Source organism: Heterodontus francisci, chromosome 13 (assembly GCF_036365525.1).
Source record: "Heterodontus francisci isolate sHetFra1 chromosome 13, sHetFra1.hap1, whole genome shotgun sequence".
In the NCBI taxonomy this organism is placed as follows: Eukaryota; Metazoa; Chordata; class Chondrichthyes; order Heterodontiformes; family Heterodontidae; genus Heterodontus; species Heterodontus francisci.
In genome coordinates this window covers 57,547,295-57,569,148 of record NC_090383.1, presented here as the reverse complement: position 1 = coordinate 57,569,148, position 21,854 = coordinate 57,547,295, and the positions used below count along the sequence as shown (strand labels likewise).

Genomic DNA, 21,854 nt, shown 5'->3' with positions numbered 1-21,854 from the left:
TTTCTTAACCTTACCAAATACATACAAGGCCTTCTTCATTACGAAGTACCTTCTGACCTCAAACGCCATCTATTCCAATTACGTCACATCTACTGGTAACAAGTTAGTTATGTGACCTAACTGGATATTTTAGAAAATTGAAGACGGAGACAGTGATGCCAGCAAATTGTCAACATTATCAAAGAAGCACAAAGTTCTAAGTAACTATTTTTGCAATCTTTTTGTTTTTGACCAAGTAAACAGTCTGCCAAGTAAACACCAGTTATTTTATTCTCAAAATTAAGAAAAGCACACCAACAATTTAGAAAGTAGTTACAATCACAGAAACTTAAAATACCTGAGACTGGTAAATCTCTGTCCACAGTTTAGGGAATAATGCTAAATGAAGAGGCAAACCTTCATAAGCTATCAGGACACCTGTATACAAAAAGTGCAGAGTCACTGGAGGAGCAGAGAGACAACCTGTACATCAGTCATGTCATGCGCAAAGCAGACCACACAACTCCTCTGCACATTTTGAAGTTTGATGTTGCGAAGTGCCCAATTTTCAAATGAAAAGGATTGTAATTGTGTGGCCTGTAATTCAATAAAAAAAAAAATCAGCAATTTACAGATATATTGCTAAAAATGATTGTGGTTAACATATACTAAATGGTGGAGTGAGTAATCAAACTGTAACTTACATGGGTTCAAATGAAATTAATAAATTACAGCTCATTAACTCAGTAGTTACAATTTCAACAAAACTGTCAGCAATTAAAATTACACTGAAGACAAACATTTAGATTTTGATGATCCATGTTATATGATTGACAGAAGTATATGTTATTTTACAGTTGCACTGGAGAATTAAGGGCTTAATACCTTTATTATGAAAATGTATGAGTTATAGCTGCCATCTATGCAGTAACCATTGAATTGATCTGTAATGTCTTCCTCATTGGTTAAGGGTTTAGGCTTGTTTGTCCCCTTTTTAATTTATTACCTACTTTTGTTACACACTAATCATGTTATACTTTCATCCACTGGCATCCCCAGGAGTCATCATTAATTTTCTTTAGCAGAGCAGCTCCTAGGAGAAAAGGCAGTTATCATCCCCTAAAGCACATCTGCCTCCTTAGCAGAAAAACGCAGCAGCCACTTTGTAACCACTCCCCAAAGCGTGTGCAGGAATGTATCAGCTAGAGTTTGTTGGTCTGCTTCCTGTATTAGGGTTACAATTCCCAGGAACATTCTCAAACAAGACTCCAACAACCTACGCTCTTTCAATCTCTTTATGCTCTTTCAGTGGCATTAAGTCTCTCGGACCTCAGTATGAACACTCCACCTTCCTGGACTGGTGGAAGAAAAAAAAATGCCTTTACAGCTATGGGCTAGGATGAGCAGGGCTGCCCCCCCCACCCCCGCCACCTCACCCCAGACCCTCAGCCTCCTCTCTGCTGATCATGGCATCTCTCTCTTCCTTGCTGCAATCAGTAGCCTTCCTCCAATCCTCATGCCCCTCTCGCAATGTTGCAATCGAGACAATCTCCACTCACCCCCGTCTCCAAGTACCAGGGACCATCCACGAGGATCCCCTATCACAGCCCCCTTTTGGGGGTTATCCCATCAAGCAGCAGGTCAGGCTATCAAATTAGTTGGCTGCCAGGTGGGAAACGGAAGAAAACAATATATTGTGGCCCTGCCATTATATTAGTGTCTGGCCTCCCTGCACACTTCCCATCAATATCAGTATCCTAATCTCTCAATGTTTTTTTCATGAATCCCTCTTCACCACCCACAAGTCACCTGTGTGGCGCTGGGGGGAACATACAAGAGAAAAAACAGAACAGTAGGAAGGGAGGGAGAGAAAAGGAAGGTGAAAAGAGATGAGAGTAAATGAGGAAAAGCAAGCGTGTTAGAAATAGTAATATGCATGTGTAGGAGTCCATCTCTGAAGAACAAACTCCCAACTTTATTTTTCCAAGCAATGGAGAAGAGCAGATGCCGTTGTGAGGAGTGAAGGATTAGGGAGGAGGAAATTTAATGAGTCATATCGTGTATCTTGGGAAAGGTGGATTTTTTTCCAAGGTAACTTAAGCTCTAGAGTTGGGATTCCATGTGTCTGCTATTTTCACCAGACTCACTCAGCAATTCTCCAACACATTTACCCAATAAACTCTATTGCATTTCCCTTTAGAATTCTTTCCATAAACCTCTCTCTATACCTCCCTCTCCTCCATGAAGATCCTCTTTAAAACCCACCTCTTTGACCAAGTTTTCGGTCGCTCCTCCTAACATCTCCTTCTTCAGCTCAAATCTAGTTTTTTTTCCCCCATTACTCCTCAGTAAAGTGCCTTGGATGCATTTTTACATTGAAGGCACCACATAAATACAAGTTGCTGTTGTTGCATTGTTGAAGTAAATGTTGCACAGCAACTATGTCAATGTCCATGAACACAATGGGTTTTGAAATTATACTGATTTGCAAGTTTGAAGTTTATGAATAAAACTGCTTTGTTAATGACTTAGACGAAGAGACAGAGTAATGTCTCTAGGTGTGCTGACAATACAATGTTAGGTGGGAATGTAAGCTGTGAGGAGGACACAAAGAGCCTGTAAAGAGATATTGACAGGCTAAATGAGTGAACGACAAGGTGGCAGATGGAGTATAATGTGAGGAAGTGTAGGGTTATTCACTTTGGTCATAAGAATAGAAAAGCAGAATATTTTTTAAAAGGTGTGAAACTTGTAAATGTTGATGGCCAGAGGGACTTGGGTGCACTCGTGCAACAAACACAAAGTTAGCATGCAGGTACAGCAAGCAATTAGGAAGGCAAATGGCATGTAGGTCTTTATTGCAATGGGATTAGAGTACAAAAATAGTCTTACTACAACTGTGCAGGGCTTTGGTGAGACCACACCTGGAATACTGGGTGCTGTTTTGGTCTCCATATTTAAGGACTGATATACTTGCCTTGGAGGCAGTACAGCGAAGGTGCACTAAACTGGTCCCTGGGATGAGAGGGTTGTCTTATGATGAGAAATTGAGCAAATTGTGCCTATATTCTCTGGAGTTTAGAAGAATGAAGGGTGGTCTCATTGAAACATACAAGATTCTGAAGGGGCTCGACAGGGTAGACACAGAGGTTGTTTCCCCTAGCTGGAGAATCTGGAACATGGGGGCACAGTCTCAGGATAAGGAGATGATCATTTAGGACTGAAATGAGGAGAAATTTCTTCACTATAGGAAACCTACTACTGAATTAGCAAGATCATCATTGTGAATAATGGTGGATTTTTCAAACTACTCAGTGCACAGACCAGAACACTAATAAAAACATGCCCACTATATACATTTATTTATTTTTTTTAAAGTCTGATCGGTACATACTTAATTTCACTAAGGTTTCTGTAAATTTTTCACAATTCACTGCTACTCGACACAAGAGATGGATGAACTGGTGGTATGAAAGGAAGTAATCCAGGAGCACACGGTCATAAACATCATCTTTTCCCTGCAAAACAAACTTGCATTATTCAAAAAAGATAATGGCCTTTGCAAATTTTTCACCTTGTATTTTACTCTACACATTAATGCTTCCCACTTCAAACAGTTTAATGACAGCGAATATATACTGTAAACATTGTAAATATTTACATACTTCGTAGTGAAGAAATAATATTTAATCAGATCACAGTAGGTATAAAATCAGACTGCTTTTTTGAAATCTTTTGCTGTACCAATGTTTGTTCGTGAAGAGAAACCTGGAACCAATTTACTGAACGCTTGAAAGCATGCATTGTTTTTTCTTTACATCTTTTAATCTTACTAGTGAGATTTTATCCATGAACAAAAATAATATTGGTACTTACAATTGTGGCTAGTACCTCAAGTTCCATTTTCACAAATGGACAGAAATTGATAAGATAAATGGGGTGCCAACTTTGTAAGAGTTGTGTTGTTGCTGGGTCAAAATCCTGGAACTCCCTCCCCAACAGTATTGTGGGTGTACCTACACCACACAGACTTTAGCGGTTTAAGGTGGCACCCCATTCTCAAGGGCAATTAGGGATAGGCAACAGATTCTGGCTTTGCCAGTGACACCCACATCCCATGAACAAATAAAAAGAAATCCCTTGATAAGCTGCTAGGTGACACATAAAGAACAAAGGGATGAGGATTGAAAAAAAAAAACTGACATAGGTTTACTCTTGTGCCAAAACCTAAGTGACAGACACATTAATGCTTAGATTATAGAAAGTGAGAAAAATTGCTGAAGGCAGCAAGTAGACAGGGTCTGAACAAAATAGAGTCGCTTAAGTACAGGGAATGCATTATGCTGTGCTCTGCTATAAGAATGTGATCATACAAATGCAATATTGTGTTGGAAGAAAAAAGCTAAAATGAGCTCAAACCATCTTTGTATAGCCAACCTCTTCAAGAACCACATGCAGCTGTTTAATTTACAGCTTTTGTAATGATTGCCAGACATACTCTCTCCATGACTGAATGACATCTATATGGTAAATATCACTGGCCTGTATGGTGGACTGAATACTCAGCTGCCAGAATGTTGGCAGCCTCTTCCTCATTGGCAGGGCCTGCATTTGTCCAGGAGCTATCATCAAAAACTTCTTCCTTAGGTTGAGGCAACAGTCTCATCTCATTTATTTTACAGCAATGCTACTGCAGCAATTGGAGCTGCCCGTGGGAGCGGAAACTTGGAAAGTAGAAGCTCATGAAATTTAACACTGAATCCACCTCAAAAAGAACATTCATTTTTCATAACTTTGCCTTTTAAAAAAAGCACATAGGTAAACCTTGTGCTGCATAGAACACTTCCATTGATTTATACATACCTTGCTAGTTTCCACCATTGTGGGCAAGAGACACATATTAAGTTCTGGTCGAGGAGGACGGATATTGTTCTTTCCACCCATTAACTTTATGTTCTCACGACAGGGGAAATAGGGTCCTAAAGACACTGTAAAATGCGTTTAAAAGATAAAGAGTGAAACAGAATCTTCGAAACATGGAAAAGACAAGGAAGAAATTCAATATTTTACTATCTGCTGGTTAATTGCATAAAGGTTGCACTTACTTGGTATACTACTATGATGACAGGTGCAATGATTGTGCTGAAGGAACGGCACCAAAGTGTGAAGGAAATCGTGAGGACTCAGAAGCACAAGTTCTTTTAAAACATCTAGAAAGCAATGACAATTTTCTTTAACTTGATTAAAAAGAAACATTTTATAGACAAGATTTTTAAAAAATCCTAGCAATTGACGAGCTTGAGCTTTATTAAAAAATAATGATTAATTTACGGTATCAGTTAATTTGACAGTGTGGAGTAGTGCAGTTAACTTTTGGCAGGACGTAGATGCCTTTATAGGAAGTTAAGTACAAAAGCACCTGCTTGAATTGTCTGATGATACAAATTGCAATTTTTTTGGTAACTGAGTGCAATGAAGTGGCCAACTTAAAAAAGATATGGGGCTGAATTTTACCGGCCCCTTGACGCCACGGGTTGCGGCGTGGGGGCCGGTAAAATGCTGCAGGGAGAGGCCCGCCTCAACCCGAGAAAGGCCCGCCGCATACCACCCGCGGTAGCGAGAACTCTGTGCTGCCCCACCACCTCCCCCCCCCCAACCCCCCGGCCCCAGCTGCCTGGCGGTGGGCCCTTCATCAGCATATGGAAATGAACAATTAAAGTAGGCTTACCTGCAGGCGGCAGCTGTCCCACTCTGATATTACGGCTGCCGTTTGGCCTTCGCAACTCCATATGGAGTTCCAGGCGAGAACCTGGTGGGGAGGGGGCAGCAATAACATTTTCAGGGCGGGAAGGATGGAGGAGCGGGGAAATCAATTTTAAATGGATGTGGGGATGGTGGGAAGAGGTTGAAGGGCAGAAGATTGAAGGCTGGGGGGGAAAGTTCGGGTATGTGATCAACTGATGGTCATTGCATTGCCTGAAATGAAATTACCATTGCGGGGGGTGGGGGTATTAAAAATTGTTCATCTTTACCCTTTAACAATTAAACTTAGTTGTGTGGGCTTAAAACCCTTTAAAAATGGTGCCAGGGACGCGGAGGCCGCCCCCTCTACATCATCAGGGACGGCCGCTCCGTCCCCTCTATTTAAATGAGTCCTCAATGTAATATCGTGGGGGCTCAGGGATGGTGCATCCGCACGGGATACATGCCGTGCACTCAAAATTCAGCCCATGATTTTCTTGCCATATTCCTGGAAATGCAGCATCTCTCCAGACAAATCTTCCAAACAGCTTTAATAAGTTGATTTGGTCTCTAACTACTGGACCCCAAGGATCTACCCGTGGCCCCCTCCTACTTCTCATCTACATACTGCTTTTTTGCGACATCATCCAAAGGCACAGTGTTTGTCGTCAGCATAAATGAGAAAACTCTCAGCTCTACCTCACCACTTCTCTTGACTCCTCCAATGTTGCTAAGTTATCAGACTGCTTGTCCAATATCCAGTGCTGGATGAGCAGAAATTTTTTCCAATTGAATATTGGGAAGACAGCGCCACTGTTTTTGGTCCCTGCTCTAAACTCGCATTCCCTAGCTACTGACTCCATCTCTCTCCCTGGCAACAACCTGAGATTAAGCCAGTATATTTGCAACCTTGGTGTCACATTTGACCAGAGATGAGAATCCGTACTCATATTCGTGCCATTAAGACTGCCTATTCCCAGCTCCGTAACATCACCCACTTTGCCTGGCTCAGCTCATCTGCTGCTGAAACGCTCATTCATGCCTTCATTACCTGTAGACTTGACTTTTCTAACACAATCCTGGCTGGTCTCTCACATTCTACTCTCTGTAAACTTGAGGACATCCAAAACTCTGCTGCCCCTATCTTAGCTCACACCAAGTCCTGTTCCCCTATCACCCCTGGGGTCACTGACGTACACTGGTTCCCAATCAAGCAACGTCGCGATTTTAAAGTTCTCATTCTAGTTTTCAAATCCCTCCATGACCTTGCCCCTCCCTATCTCTGCAATCTTCTCCAGCCACATAACCCTCCAAGATACACATGCTCCTCTAATTCTGGCCTCTTGAGCATCCCCGATTTTAATCGCTCCACCATTTGTGGCCGTGCCTTCAGTTGCCGAGGCACCATGCTCTGGAATACCCTCCCTACACCTCTCCGCCTCACTTTCCTCCTTTAAGATGCACCTGTAAACCCACCTCTACGACAAAGCTTTTGGTTATCTGACCTAGTTTCTCCTTTTGTGGCTCGGTGTTACACTTAGTTTTATAATGTGCCTGCGAAGTGCCTTGGGGCATTTTATTACGTTAAAGGTGCTGTATAAAGAGAAATTCTATTGTTCGACTAAAATAGTGAGGTTCTCCTTCAAGATCCAGGTTATAATCCAAGTATCCACTCCTCCTCTCTCAAGTCATCATTTTTTATGAAAAAAAAAGCTCTGACATTCTCATTTAATTTCATAACAGATCGATCCCATGCACTAATGCCCTTACATTTTGTTTTCCATCAACATTGTTAGTAGTTGTTAATATGTTAGTAAATCTTTTGGAAGATGGATAGAGCAACTGGCATGTCATAGGAGTATTAAGACTTGTCAATATGTACAATGGAAAAAGTTTTTAAAAGTATACCAAATAAGACAGAAAAAAATGGCATTTAAGATTTATATTTTGTCCTTCCACATCCCTAGATTATAGTCATGCTCAACACACCATCCCTTTGCCAAATTTCAATACAGCTGCTGAGGCCTTCCAATAGGAGGCGAGTGAGTACAACCCAGATGGACTCACCTCCCATTTCCCTTTTTGCCTGCAAAGAACTGCCTTCACATATTGTGGGAAAGTTACTCAGCTTCTCTACTGACAACTTGGTTGAGTTGGAACTCAGGAATTCACTGGATGGTTAATTGTGGGTACATTAGAGAATTAATTTTTCACCATGTTTCATATCTGACTCTGAAGCCTGATGACAATTACTTTCCAGCCAGCGATTCATGATTATTCTTGGATTGTGCAGACAACAGAACGAAGAACAAAGATGAGCCAAGAAGTGATGCGCGATCCCAGAAGGAAAGTACTTGGATTCAGGCAGTTTTATCAAGGGTTTGTCAGACTTGTCCCATTAAAATTTTCTAAAACCGAAAATTAAAGCTTTTAAACCTAACTGCAGAATTTCATTTAATTTCTAATGCCAAACTCATAACACAGCTACCGTTTTGCAATATTTAGGCAACTATTTAAAAAAAAAAAATTCTAATCCCTCTAGGTGATTTCTCAAACTCTCAACACAGCTACTGTGTTGCAACGTTTTGGCATCAATGCAATGCAATACTAGGCAGCTGGAGGGTTTCAGGAGCTAGATTATGGACAGTTTCAGAATTAATACTAGTGTTGTTATGCTATTTATCGGTAGTACACCTAAATCACACATTTCAGTTTTTTTTCTTTCCCTGTTTCTGTCAGGGCCATTGAAAATTGAAAAAAATGAACAAATCTGAATCAGAAATAATCTACTACTCAGTCTTATTGGCAGCCAAACATACTATTAACACAATACTAGAACACATTAATATATAATCTGATGGGATGCATTGACATTGGAGTTTGGATCACTTTTTTAAAAAAAGGAAACTGAAATATATAAAGATAAATTTCCTTTAAGTGGGCAACAAGGTGCTTTACCCACAATTTCAGAAGAACACTCATGAAGCTTTTTTCCCCCCATTTCTTGCTCCAACCAATCTTTTGTCTCCGAGGGATAAGTGCTAAATTGTGATTAATTCTAGTTTCATGCTGTGGAGCAAAAATTGCATTGAAATTGGTCAAAATCATTTCATGCAGGACACTCTAACTAGCAGAGAGATGTTCATCTAGTCAATCTGTGCTGAACTCAAACCCCACATCACAGACAGCTAACCCCCAGCACCATACTGTCAATCAAACACAGCATCACATTAAATATGAAACTAACCCAGACGGATGATTCAGAGATTCTAATGCTAATGTATTTAGTTGCGGCTGAAGTACAACCTAAAGGTACTATTACCTATACAGGCATTGCGAAGTTCTGGAGGGCTATAGGAGTTTAATAATGTGAGAAGCTTGTGAGCAAATTCGATTCTTTCCTGCCACTGGATCAAGGCTTGCTTAACATCTGTAAATGTAAGGTTAAAACATGATGAATCTGCAATTGAAAATAATTTTCTTTAAAAATATGCATTTATTTGTTAGAAACAATAAAGAAGACAACACTAAATATATTATATAGTATAGAGGACAAACTACTTAAGCAATTCCATAAGTAAAATAAACTGGAAATATTAAACACACCGCAAAACCCCCAAACAAGATAAAGTGTACACAGATACAAAACAGGCTGATTTAGATTTGTGACCTAGTATAAAACAATATTCTATTGTTGTGTTGCATATTATGTTAACAGAAAATATTGTAAAGGTGAAATTTAACAAGTTGTTAAAGGCGTTTGTAATTAGAAAGTCTCCATGCTTCAAATATTGTTTTTGAACAAAACAATGATCTGAAGATATCAATTATAAATTTGGTTCTTTGTAACTCCACCCCCCAGTGAAAAGGACACATGAAAAATGAACAGAAGACATATTAAAACAGAAATAATGCATCTAAAATAAACTATGAACATTAATTAGCCTGCTGAACTCATTTAAAATCCCTGCCACAGAAAATCAACCTCACCCCCAAAATACACCAAAATGGAACAAACCTTTCCGCTGCAGATATGGACGAGTTGATTTCAGAACAGACAGGAAAATAGAGAGCAGTTCCACCAAGTCTCCAGTCACGTGGCAAGCTGTAGCCTCATGGTACATCATGTGTAATGTATTAAAAGACTGAAAAATTAAAATGTCAGAACTATACTTGTGATTTCTCGATATCAAAAGAATTAAGGCCAACGTAATACTGATAAAGCTGACAGGATTTTACAAACACATGTAGCGCAACATTTTAGTTGTCTTTTTTTTAAAAAATAGCTCCCCCGCAATTGTAACCTTTGTTAGACAAGTCCCTATCTAAATACAATGACAGCAAAAGGAACCATGTGGACCAGGGCTTATACAGTTTGCAGAGAATCTGCGTTTAGCTTAAGGGAGTGGCCAGTAACACTGAACCCAAGGAAATTATTTAGTAACAATAACCATTACTTATTAATTGGGATTCACTGAAGACAAAGAAAATGAAGAATTGTTTTCAATAAATTACAGGTGACGATTCTTCATGTTCAAGAAACATTGGTTAAGGTCAGTAATTGCTAGCTGCTTTGGCAGGCTGGAGAGCAGGGCTGTCCAACATTCGGCCCGTGGTAGGATCCAGCCCGCGGATGTAAATTGTACTGGGCCGTTCCTCATCTCGCCAGGGGTCCGTGACAATTTCAGAGATGAGAAATTTCCCACTGGCTTCTTCTTTCCAACCAGACTGGCTTTAAAAAAAATTGCACAGTCCCTTTCGCAGCTGAATTGCAATTCCTAAGCACAGATCTTGATCAAATGCTCACTAACATTCCTTTCCATAATGACAGCCGACAGCTGCTCAGAGCGGGAACAGTGGTTTCCGAACTTCGGACAGATTCAGGATTTTGCGACAGGCCTTAAAACAAAATCGGAACCTGCTGCAAAACCACAAATCTGTCCGAAGTTCAGAAACTGCTGTCCCTGCTCTTAGCAACGGTCAGGACAGCTTCGGGGTTTTCTGGGGATTCGGATTATTTTCTAAAAAGCAAGTCAGATAACTGCAGAGCTGTCCGAAGTGCAGGAACTGCATTTCTCGCTCTCGGTTGGGGTGAGAGAGGCAGAAGGGGACGGCAGAGGACGCCACACGGGGTGGGGGGGGGGGTGGGGGTGAGGGCGGGAGAAACAGAGCGGGTGGGGGGGGGGGTTCGAAAGAGAGGGGGAGGGGGGGCGAAAGAGAGGGGGGGGCGAAAGAGAGGGGGAGGGGGGGGCGAAGGAGAGGGGGAGGGGTCGAAAGAGAGGGGGAGGGGTCGAAAGAGAGAGGGAGGGGTCGAAAGAGAGAGGGAGGGGGGCGAGAGAGAGAGGGAGGGGGGCGAGAGAGAGAGGGAGGGGGGCGAGAGAGAGAGGGAGGGGGGCGAGAGAGAGAGGGAGGGGGGCGAGAGAGAGAGGGAGGGGGGCGAGAGAGAGAGGGAGGGGGGCGAGAGAGAGAGGGAGGGGGGCGAGAGAGAGAGGGAGGGGGGCGAGAGAGAGAGGGAGGGGGGCGAGAGAGAGAGGGAGGGGGGCGAGAGAGAGAGGGAGGGGGGCGAGAGAGAGAGGGAGGGGGGCGAGAGAGAGAGGGAGGGGGGCGAAAGAGAGAGGGAGGCGGGCGAAACAGAGAGGGAGGCGGGAGAAACAGAGAGGGAGGCGGGAGAAACAGAGAGGGAGGCGGGAGAAACAGAGAGGGAGGGGGGAGAAACAGAGAGGGAGGGGGGAGAAACAGAGAGGGAGGGGGGAGAAACAGAGAGGGAGGGGGGAGAAACAGAGGGAGGGGGATCACCTTTGACCAATGGACTATATAATACTGTAGCTACAAGAGCAGGTCAGATGCTGGGAATTCTTTGGCGAGTAACTCACCTCCTGTCTCCCCATGCCTGTCCACCATCTACAAGGCACAAGTCAGGAGTATGTTGGAATACTCTCCACTTGCCTGGATGAGTGCAGCTCCAACACGCAATAAGCTCGACATCATCCAAGACAAAAAGGCCCGCTTGATCGGCACCTCATCCACCACCTTAAATCTTCAGTCCCTCCACCATCGGCGCACAGTGGCAGCACTGTGTAGCATCTACAGGATGCACTGCAGCAGCTCACCATGTGACCTTCTGCAGCACCTTCTAAACCCCCGACCTCTACTACCTAAAAGGACAAGGGCAGCAGACAGATGGGAACACCACCACCTGCCAGTTCCCCTCCAAGAAACACACCATCCTGACTTGGAGCTACATTGCTGTTCCTTTACCAGCGCTGGGTCAAAAACCTGGAACTCACTTTCTAGCACGGTGGGTGTACCTCCATCACATGTATTGCAGTCGTTCAAGGTTGTACCTCACCACCACCTTCTCAGGTGCAATTAGGGCTAGGTAATAAATGCTGGACTCACCAGTGATGCTCATATCTCATGAAATAATAAAAAAAATTACCGAGAATAGCTTTTTATTCCAGCGTTATTAATTAATTTAAGATCCCCCAGCTGTCATGATGGGATCTGAACTTGGCTCCAGAGCATTATTTCAGCCCTTCAGATTACTAGACCAATATTACCACTATGCTACCGTTCCCTTCTAACACAATTTGAGAAATATACATTTTAGTGTATCTTCAAAAGTATTTGTGCTAGGGTTTAGCGCAATTAAACTGAAGCCAAAGTAACGGAGTTAAAACAGCAGCTCTGTGGTATTTTTCCAACACATTAAAAATGCGCAGACATATATAATGGAACAATTTTATGGTGTGGTTCGCATAGAAGAAGCATCTTTGTTGTTTTGACTTTTCAAGGAGAATCATATAGTTTGTAATAATTGCAAATAAACTGCTTTGTTCCATTTGTTTTTTGGTTTTTAACGTGAGCTGAGGTCTGATAGAGCACACATCGTTTTGCCTACTGAAGATGGAGTGACAGTGATGTCCAAGGCGACTAGCTAGCAAAAAAGTATAAAACAATGAGTAAAAAGAACCAATTTAATTTACCTCTGTCATCAGAATCAGTCCCCGATTGAAAACAACTAGCAGCCTGTCTTCATCGGTTTCTAGAAGAATTCTGAAGGCACTGCAACAATAAAAGGGGGTACTTTTGATGGCACGTCACAATTTACTGGCATACAATACAATTTATACCACAACTGGTGATTTACTTTTCCGTCAGCATCGCTATTTCTTGCAATATTATTCGCCAATAAGATTGCACAATAACATATACAGGCATAATCAACACCCCATTCCCTCACTAACATTAGCTATGGACAAACTCTTTGAATCCATAAATCAAGATAAAACTAGTAAACACTTAAAAATGCATGAGTTTATTAAGGTCAATCAGCACAGATTGGTTGAAAGAAAGTCATGTTTGACTAATTTAAATTTTTCTGTGATTCGATAAAGGAAACGCAATCAATGTACCCAACATGCATTATGCAATAATGCATAAAGAAATAAATTGGGAAAAAAACAGGTGTTTCCATGAGGAATGGATAGAAAACTGCTGATGGTTAGGAAACAGAGTTACAGTAATCAGATATTGCTTGAGTAGAGGGTTTAGCAAACGACACGGAGACCCGCCTTCAGGCAGACAAATTAGCAGAATGGACAAACTGGCTGTCCCCATTGTGAACGGCAGGGACCACATCTGCAGCAAGTGTTGGTTGCTGGAAGAGCTCCGGCTCAGAGTTGATGATCTGGAATCTGAGCTTCAAACACTGCGGCACATCCGGGAGGGGGAGAGTTACCTGGACGTTTTGTTTCAGGAGGCAGTCACACCTGGTAGATTAAGTAATTCAAATTCAGTTAGTGATCAGGGACAACAGGGTGTGATTGCAAGTGAGGCAGGTAGGGGGATCCTGAGTTCAGGAGTGGAGGAGGCTCAGCCTTTGACTTTATCCAACAGGGTATGAGATACTTGCTCCCTGTGTGGATGAGGAAAAGGGCTGCGGGGAGGATGAGCCAACTGACCATGGCACCATGGTGCAGAAGGCCATTCAAGAGGGGGGAGCAAAAAGACAAGTGGTAGTTATAGGGGATTCTATAATTAGGGGGATAGATAGTATCCTTTGCAAGCTGGATTGGGAGTCCCGCATGGTGTGTTGCCTGCCCGGTGCCAGGGTGCAGGACATCTCTGACCGGCTTGAAAGGATATTGGAGCGGGAGGGGGAGGATCCAGTTGTTGTGGTCCACGTTGGGACTAACAACATAGGCAAGGCTAGGATGGAGGACCTGTTTGGGGATTATAAAGCACTAGGAACGAAATTAAGGAACAGGTCCTTGAGGGTCATAATCTCCGGATTACTGCCCGAGCCACGTGCAAGTTGGCTTAGGGATAAGAATATTAGGGAAGTAAACACATGGCTAAGGGAGCGGTGTGGGAAAGAGGGGTTCCATTTCATGGGGCATTGGCATCAGTTTTGGAACCGGGGGGATCTGTACCGATGGGACGGTCTCCACCTGAACCGATCTGGAACCAGTGTTCTAGCGAAACGGATAAATAGGGTGGTCTCTAGGACTTTAAACTAGTGACTCGGGGGGAAGGGAAAGGGAAAACGACAGGGAGTATGATAAATAAAAAGGTAAGCAGCAGGCTAACATGTGTGCAGGAGGGTTTAAGTTCAAGGCAGACGATGAAAGAAGCAGAAAGGAAGGATAACTCAGGAGTTATTATTAGAGATGTTGGGAATCATGAGGGTAAGAAAGCTAGCATAAAGGCACTTTACCTGAATGCTCGTAGCATTCGTAACAAGGTTGATAAGTTAACGGCACAAATCATCGCGAATAAATATGGTTTGGTAGCCATTATGGAGACATGGTTGCAGGTTGGTCACGACTGGGAGTTAAATATCCAGGGGCACCAGACTATTCGGAAGGACAGACAGGAAGGTAAGGGAGGTGGTGTAGCTCTGATACTCAAGGACGACATCAGGGCGGTGCTGAGAGATGATATAGGTTCTATGGAGAATGAGGTTGAATCCATTTGGGTGGAAATTAGTAACTCTAAGAAGAAAAAGTCATTGATAGGCGTAGTCTATAGGCCACCAAATAATAACATCACATTGGGGCGGGCAATAAACAAAGAAATAACTAATGCCTGTAAAAATGGTACGGCAATTATCATGGGGGATTTTAATCTACATGTAGATTGGTCGAACCAGCTCAGTCAGGGTAGCCTTGAGGAGGAATTCGTTGAGTGTATCCGTGATAGTTTTCTTGAACAGTATGTAATGGAACTGACGAGGGAGCAAGCTATCCCAGATCTAGTACTGTGTAATGAGACAGGAATAATTAATGACCTCATGGTTAGGGATCCTCTTGGAAGGAGTGATCACAGTATGGTTGAATTTAGGATACAGATGGAGGGTGTGAAGATAAAATCCAATACCAGGGTCCTGTGCTTGAACAAGGGGGACTACAATAGAATGAGGGAGGACTTGGCTAAAGTGGACTGGAAACAAAGATTTTACGATGGGACAGTTGACGAGCAGTGGAGGACTTTCAAAGCAATTTTTCAAAGTGCTCAGCAAAAGTATATTCCAGTGAAAAGGAAGGACTGGAAGAAAAGGGGTAATCTGCCATGGGTGTCTAAGGAAATAAGGGAGGCTATCAAATTGAAAAAGAAGGCAAAGTGGCCAAAAGCAGCATGAAACTAGAAGATTGGGAAAACTTTAAAGGTCAACAGAAAGCTACAAAAAGAGCTATAAAGAAAAGTAAGATGGAACATGAGAAAAAACTAGCACGGAATATAAAGACAGATAGCAAAAGTTTCTATAAATATATAAAACGAAAAAGAGTGGCGAAAGTAAACATTGGTCCTTTAGAGGATGAGAAGGGGAATTTAGTTATGGGATATGATGAAATGGCCGAGGCATTGAACAGGTATTTTGTATCGGTCTTCTTAGTGGAGGACATTAATAACATGCCAATAATTGACAAAGAGACGAACGTAGGTGAGGACCTGGGAACAATCATTATTACGGAAGAGGTAGTGTTGGGCAAGCTAATGGAGCTAAGGATTGATAAGTCTCCTGGCCCTGATGGAATGCATCCCAGGGTACTAAAAGAGATGGCGGGAGAAATAGCAGGTGCACTGACGGTAATTTTCCAAAATTCGCTGGACTCTGGGGTAGTTCCAGTTGATTGGAAAACAGCAGATGTGACGCCACTGTTTAAAAAAGGAGGTAGACAAAAGATGGGGAATTATAGACCGATTAGCTTAACCTCTGTAGTGGGGAAGATGCTTGAGTCTATTATCAAGGAAGAAATAGCAGGGCATCTCGATAGAAATTGTCCCGTTGGGCAGACGCAGCATGGGTTCATGAAGGGCAGGTCATGCTTGACAAATCTTTTGGAAGTCTATGATGACATTACGAGCAAGGTGAACAATGGGGACCCAGTGGATGTGGTGTACCTAGATTTCCAAAAGGCCTTCGACAAGGTGCCGCACAAGAGGCTGCTGCATAAGATAAGGATGCATGGCGTCAGGGGTAAAGTATTAGCATGGATAGAGGATTGGTTGACTAACAGGAAGCAGAGAGTGGGGATAAATGAGTGCTATTCTGGTTGGCAATCAGTCACTAGTGGTGTGCCTCAGGGATCGGTGTTGGGACCGCAATTATTTACAATTTATATAGATGATTTGGAGTTGGGGACCACGTGTAGGGTGTCAAAGTTTGCAGATGACACTAAGATGAGTGGCAGAGCAAAGTGTGCAGATGACTGTGAAACTTTGCAGAGGAACATAGATACATTGAGTGAGTGGGCAAAGGTCTGGCAGATGGAATACAATGTTAATAAATGTGAAGTCATTCATTTCGGTAGGAGTAACAGGAAAAAGGATTATTACTTGAATGGTAAAAAGTTGCAGCATGCTGCTATGCAGAGGGACCTAGGTGTCCTTGTGCATGAATCGCAGAAGGTTGGTCTGCAGGTACAGCAAGTAATTGGGAAGGCAAATGGAATTTTGTCCTTCATTGCTAAAGGGATTGAGTTTAAAAGCAGAGAGGTTATGTTGCAGCTGTATAAGGTACTGGTGAGGCCGCACCTGGAGTACTGTGTGCAGTTTTGGTCTCCTTACTTGAGAAAGGATATACTGGCACTGGAGAGGGTGCAGAGGAGGTTCACTAGGTTGATTCCGGAGTTGAGGGGGTTGGTTTATGAGGAGAGACTGAGTAGATTGGGATTATATTCATTGGAGTTCAGAAGAATGAGGGGGATCTTATAGAAACATATAAAATCATGAAGGGAATAGATAAGATACAAGTAGAGAGGATGTTTCCACTGGCAGGTGAAGCTAGGACAAGAGGGCATAGCCTCAAGATTAGAGGGAGCAGATTTAGGACTGAATTAAGAAGGAACTTCTTCACCCAGAGGGTTGTTAATCTATGGAATTCCTTGCCCAGTGAAGTAGTTGACGCTTCTTCAGTAAACGTCTTTAAAGCTAAGGTAGATATCTTTTTGAACAATTAAGGAATTAAGGGATACGGTGAGAGCGCGGGTAAGTGGATCTGAGTCCACGAAAAGATCAGCCATGATCTTATTGAATGGCGGAGCAGGCTCGAGGGGCCGGACGGCCTACTCCTGCTCCTAGTTCTTATGATCTTATGATCTCTAACAACAAGTTCAAAATCAAGGTAAATATTGGAAATGAATAAGCAATTGTCTGAAGGGTAGAAAACAGTGGGTACTTGCTAGAAGAGTTGCCAGAATGGGGTGCAAATCAGGGAACGTCACAGTCAAACTGTACAGAACTCTAGTCAGACGACACATTGAGTACGGTGTCCATTTTTAGTTACTGAGGCATGGGGAATAGCTTCAAGCACTAGAGGCAATATTGTGACAAGGCTGGTCCCAAGTGTTCAAGCAAAGAGTGAAGTAACTTTAACCTTCAAAAATGATAACTGAGAGGTGATTTTATTGAGGGAAATAAGATAGCAAATTAAATTCTGAGAGCAGGACCAGGGGATAGATACAAACCAGTAAAAGGCAAATTCAGGATTGATATCAGGAAAGTTCATCCAATTTATCAATATATGAAAGATGAATCAGATTGAGTCGGGAAGATGAAAAACCTAGAAATTATTTAACAATTGAATACCATAATGGATGGACTTTTGGGTCGTTATGGATGAATGAACCAAGATGGGGGAAAATGGCTTTTCGTATCCAAATTATCATGTGAACTCTTCTTGCTCCTATTGCCAGCACTCAAGATAACTTATGACCGTTGCAGAATTTTAGTCTCAACATAGGTCATCTCATTCACACTGAATAAAATAAAATAAATTAAATTTCAAAACCCTGAGGGGTAGATAGGGAGAAACTGCTCCCTTTGACAGAAGGTCAAGAACCAGAGAACACGGATTTAAGCTGACAGGCAAAAGAACCAAAGGCAACATGAGAAAAAAACTTTATGCAGTGAGTGGTTAGGATCTGCAATGTACTGCCGGAGTGTGGAGGTGGTAGATTCAACTGCAGCTGTCAAAAGAGAATTGGATAATTATCTGAAGAGAAAAAATTTGTAGGGCTACGGGGAAAAGGTGGGGAAGTAGGACTAGCCGAGTTGCTTTTGCAGAGAGCCGGCATGGACACAATGGGCCAAATGGACTCCTTCTGTGCTGTAACCATTCTATGATTCTAAAGGCTAACTGATGCACTCCCATGATGTAGCCTACACTGCTCCTGGACACCAACAACCGGATAAAAGTGTTCAGAAAAGGTGACTTATAAAAATAAAACAAATTCACTAACATGCATACTATACCACAGAAAGGGTTTGTTTTCCAGCATAAATCATAAAAATAAAGTCTTCCATTCACTTCGGTTCAAGTTTGAAACTTTCCTTTCAAAGTACCATTCACACAGATCTCATCAACCTTGTATCAGCTCTACCAGAATAATTTCCCAAAATTATACTGGTTACAATTACTCTTGAAATTAGGTATTTTTTATATCCTAGCCCTTTACACTGAATGTTAAGAAATATTTCTCATTTCTGTTTGCCTTCTCTACCTAATAAGAGTAGTCCAACATGAGCGCCCATCCAGACAACGCAAATAGCAGCTAATGGTGGTTTTCTTGAATTGTTTAATGTCCTCCAATTCCTCTTCTCTCATATCTGGTCTCTGAGCCACAAATAGTTGCATAAGGTTGAACAGTTCTTCAACAGCCTGTATAATGAAGAAACAGAAGAGAGTAGTTAGTTTTGTACAGAAAACCAACTGAACAATACATTAACAATTGAATGGCACTGATCAGTCAGCTACATAAAAAATACTGATTAGCATTATAACACCAATTTTTAAAAAAATTTGTTCTTGGGATGTGAGGGTCACTGGCAAGGCCAGCATTTATTGCCCATCCTTAATTGCCCTTGAGAAGGTGGTGGTGAGCCACCTTCTTGAACCAATGCAGTCCATATGGTATACGTACACCCACAGTGCTATTAGAAAGGGAATCCCAGGATTTTGACTCAGTGACAGTGAAGGGACGGTGATATACTTCCAAGTCAGGATGGCAAGACTTGGAAGGGAACATGCAGGCGGTGGTGACCCATGCGTCGTCTGCCCTTGTCCTTAGAGGTGGTAGAGGTTGAGGGTTTGAAATTTATATTGTGCCTTTAATGTAATAAAATGTCCCAAGACACATCACAGAAGTGTTAGAAAGCAAAATCTGACAACCAGCCATATAACGAGATATTAGGGCAGATGTATTTTAATGAGCATCTTAAAGAAGGAAAGAGCGGTAGAGAGGCGGAGAGATGTAGGGAGGGATTTCTAGGGCTTAGGGCCTTGGCAGCTGAAGGTGTGGCTACCAACGGTGGAAGGATTGAAATCAGGGATGCTCAAAAGGCCAGAATTAAAGGAGCGCACATATGGGGCTGGATTTTAAGCGCCCACTGCCGCGATTTCCTGCACGGCAGCTCATTTAAATAGCCCCGTCAACCTCCCCGCCCTCCCTAAAATCACTTAGATCGGGCGGGCTCTCTGACGCTGGCAATGGCGCCAGCTGTCTGTGTGCAGGTGCTGGTGCCATTTTCAAAGCGCAGCCAGCCATGCTGGCTAATTTAAATTTTTAAAGGGAGCCAGCCCACCCATTGTTCAAATCAAATTTCTGTCGCCCCTTTCCCACCCCACAATAATAAAATTCTGCCGTTCACCCCACCAAAATACTTACTTTACCAATATGACTCCTACACCCCCAAAACTGTACAAACTTCACCCCTTCCCACCATCCCCTACACTAATGAGAGTTTGACCCCGTTTCCATCCTCCCTTCCCCACCACTGCGGTGCCTGCTTTTCCCAGACGCTCTAAAGATAACAGCCCGATCGTAGGATCGCTGGTAAGTTTATTTAAATGTATACATTGTACTCATTTCAATATGGTAAGCAGGGTCCCGTTGCCCAGCGGTGGTGAAGGGGCCGCCACAAAGCCTCGCTGCCGTCGGATCGGGCCCAGCCCTCCTGGGATCGGGCTCCGTGGCGGTCTGCTGCCGGAACAATCTTCCGGCACCCCCCCTCGCCACGGAGCACTGTAAAATCCAAACCACGGTGTGGGTTGTGGGGCAAGGACGAGAATACTAAAATTGAGGTGTTCCTGGTCATGAGATGCTTGGCATTAGCTTAAGCAACACAATGAGGTACGTGGATTCCAGTTCCTTGAAGATCTCGAGGGTTTATTAACAGGTAAACTAATATACACAATACAGAGCAATCTATATACAGAATCTTTGTCCAGAGTGTTACATTGCAGAGTGAACACGGCTTCTAGTCATAAGACTATAGCCCGGTACTGAGCACATTAGCAAACAGTATTCTTAAAGGGACATCTCTCAAAGCAATCATACAACATCCCCTTTCTTTCCAAAGGAAAGTCTCGTATGCTACAATTAAAACACACAAAACTGAATATCAAAATTAGTTATACAGGGATGGAGATTAAAGATAGGAACTGTGGAATTTATGGGTGCAGAAGCTCAAGAGTCCATGTATCATTTCATAGGTTTGGCAACTCTTCCAGATCTCGTTATGGTACAACCTTCTGGGGATGTGGATTTCACCCTGGGCTGTTTTTGGCTTGCATCAATGTGTTGGTTGTGGTCCTGTTGTTCTGTCACACCCTCACTGGTGTGTGCCTTTTCGAGTCTGATGTGCGCAATTGGAGAATTACACACTTTTCTTAATTTTTTTAAATTTGCTGGCTAGGCCAGCATTTATTTCCCATCGCTAATTGCCCTCGAGAAGGTAGAGGTGAACTGCCTTCTTGAACCGCTGCATTCCCTGGGGTGTTGGTACACCCACAGTGCTGTTTGGCTTTGGTTCCTCTTCAACACTGCTCCGTTAGATGTTGTAACCTCATAAGACCTAGGTTCACTGTATACTTTGGATACCTCTGCGGGTAACCATGTTCTCATTGTGGGGGGGGGTGCGTAAGACCCTGACCTTTTGTCTTACGTGTAGTTGAGGTGGTTCCTCCCCTCCATGTCGTGCACCATTTTCATTCTCCCTTGTTTTTTGAACAGTGTCTCCTGTATATTGGAGAATTTGGACAGATGATGTCTTGGCAGAATAGTTCTCACTTGTCTGCCAAACGTGATCTCTGCTGGTGACAGTAAGCTCAGAGGTGTAGCTCTGAGGTGCAACATGGCAACACAAAAATCTTGATTTGTTGCCCTACACTTCAGGATTTAACTGTGCGAACCATTCACTCAGCAAGACCACCAGATCTAGGGTATTGTGGTGAGGTTGCCCCATTTGGCAAACTTGAAAGGTTTGTCTGTATACTGTGGCCCATTGTCAGAAATAATTTCTTCAGATGCACTAAACAGACTGAATATGGCACTCAATGTGTCTGCGAAAACTGTGCTTGAAGTGTCTTTTATCTGCCTGACAATTGGAAATTTGAAGAAATAAATCGGTGAGCAAGATAAAGTCGGCTCCATTCACGGTAAATAGATCAGTGGCGATTTTGAAACAAGGGACTGACGGAATCTCAAGGGTGTAGAGTTTCTTTGCATTGTTGTGGCTGGTAGCTCTGTCATGCCTTGCACATCCTCACTAACTTTTCAATGTTACCGTTGATCCCTGGCCAATAAACAGTGTCTCGTGCCAGTCGTCTCGTTCACTCTATACTCATA

General features: G+C 42.8%; 1 protein-coding gene across 6 annotated transcripts in view; it reads right to left on the bottom strand.

The window, feature by feature from the left end:
• The window catches only part of usp34 (ubiquitin specific peptidase 34), a 405,374-nt gene that overhangs the window by 11,170 nt on the left and 372,350 nt on the right, over positions 1–21,854 (bottom strand). For 5 of the 6 annotated variants that reach the window (XM_068044865.1, XM_068044869.1, XM_068044868.1 and 2 more), the window contains exons 68-75: positions 18,729–18,886; positions 12,708–12,786; positions 9,740–9,866; positions 9,044–9,151; positions 5,085–5,189; positions 4,843–4,967; positions 3,374–3,497; positions 338–417 (exon numbers count right to left, since the gene is read on the bottom strand). In XM_068044865.1, coding sequence (XP_067900966.1) covers positions 338–417; positions 3,374–3,497; positions 4,843–4,967; positions 5,085–5,189; positions 9,044–9,151; positions 9,740–9,866; positions 12,708–12,786; positions 18,729–18,886 — 906 coding nt within the window. Of the gene's footprint in view, positions 1–337; positions 418–437; positions 577–3,373; positions 3,498–4,842; positions 4,968–5,084; positions 5,190–9,043; positions 9,152–9,739; positions 9,867–12,707; positions 12,787–18,728; positions 18,887–21,854 lie in introns of those variants that run through there. The other variant, XM_068044870.1, reaches the window with a different exon arrangement.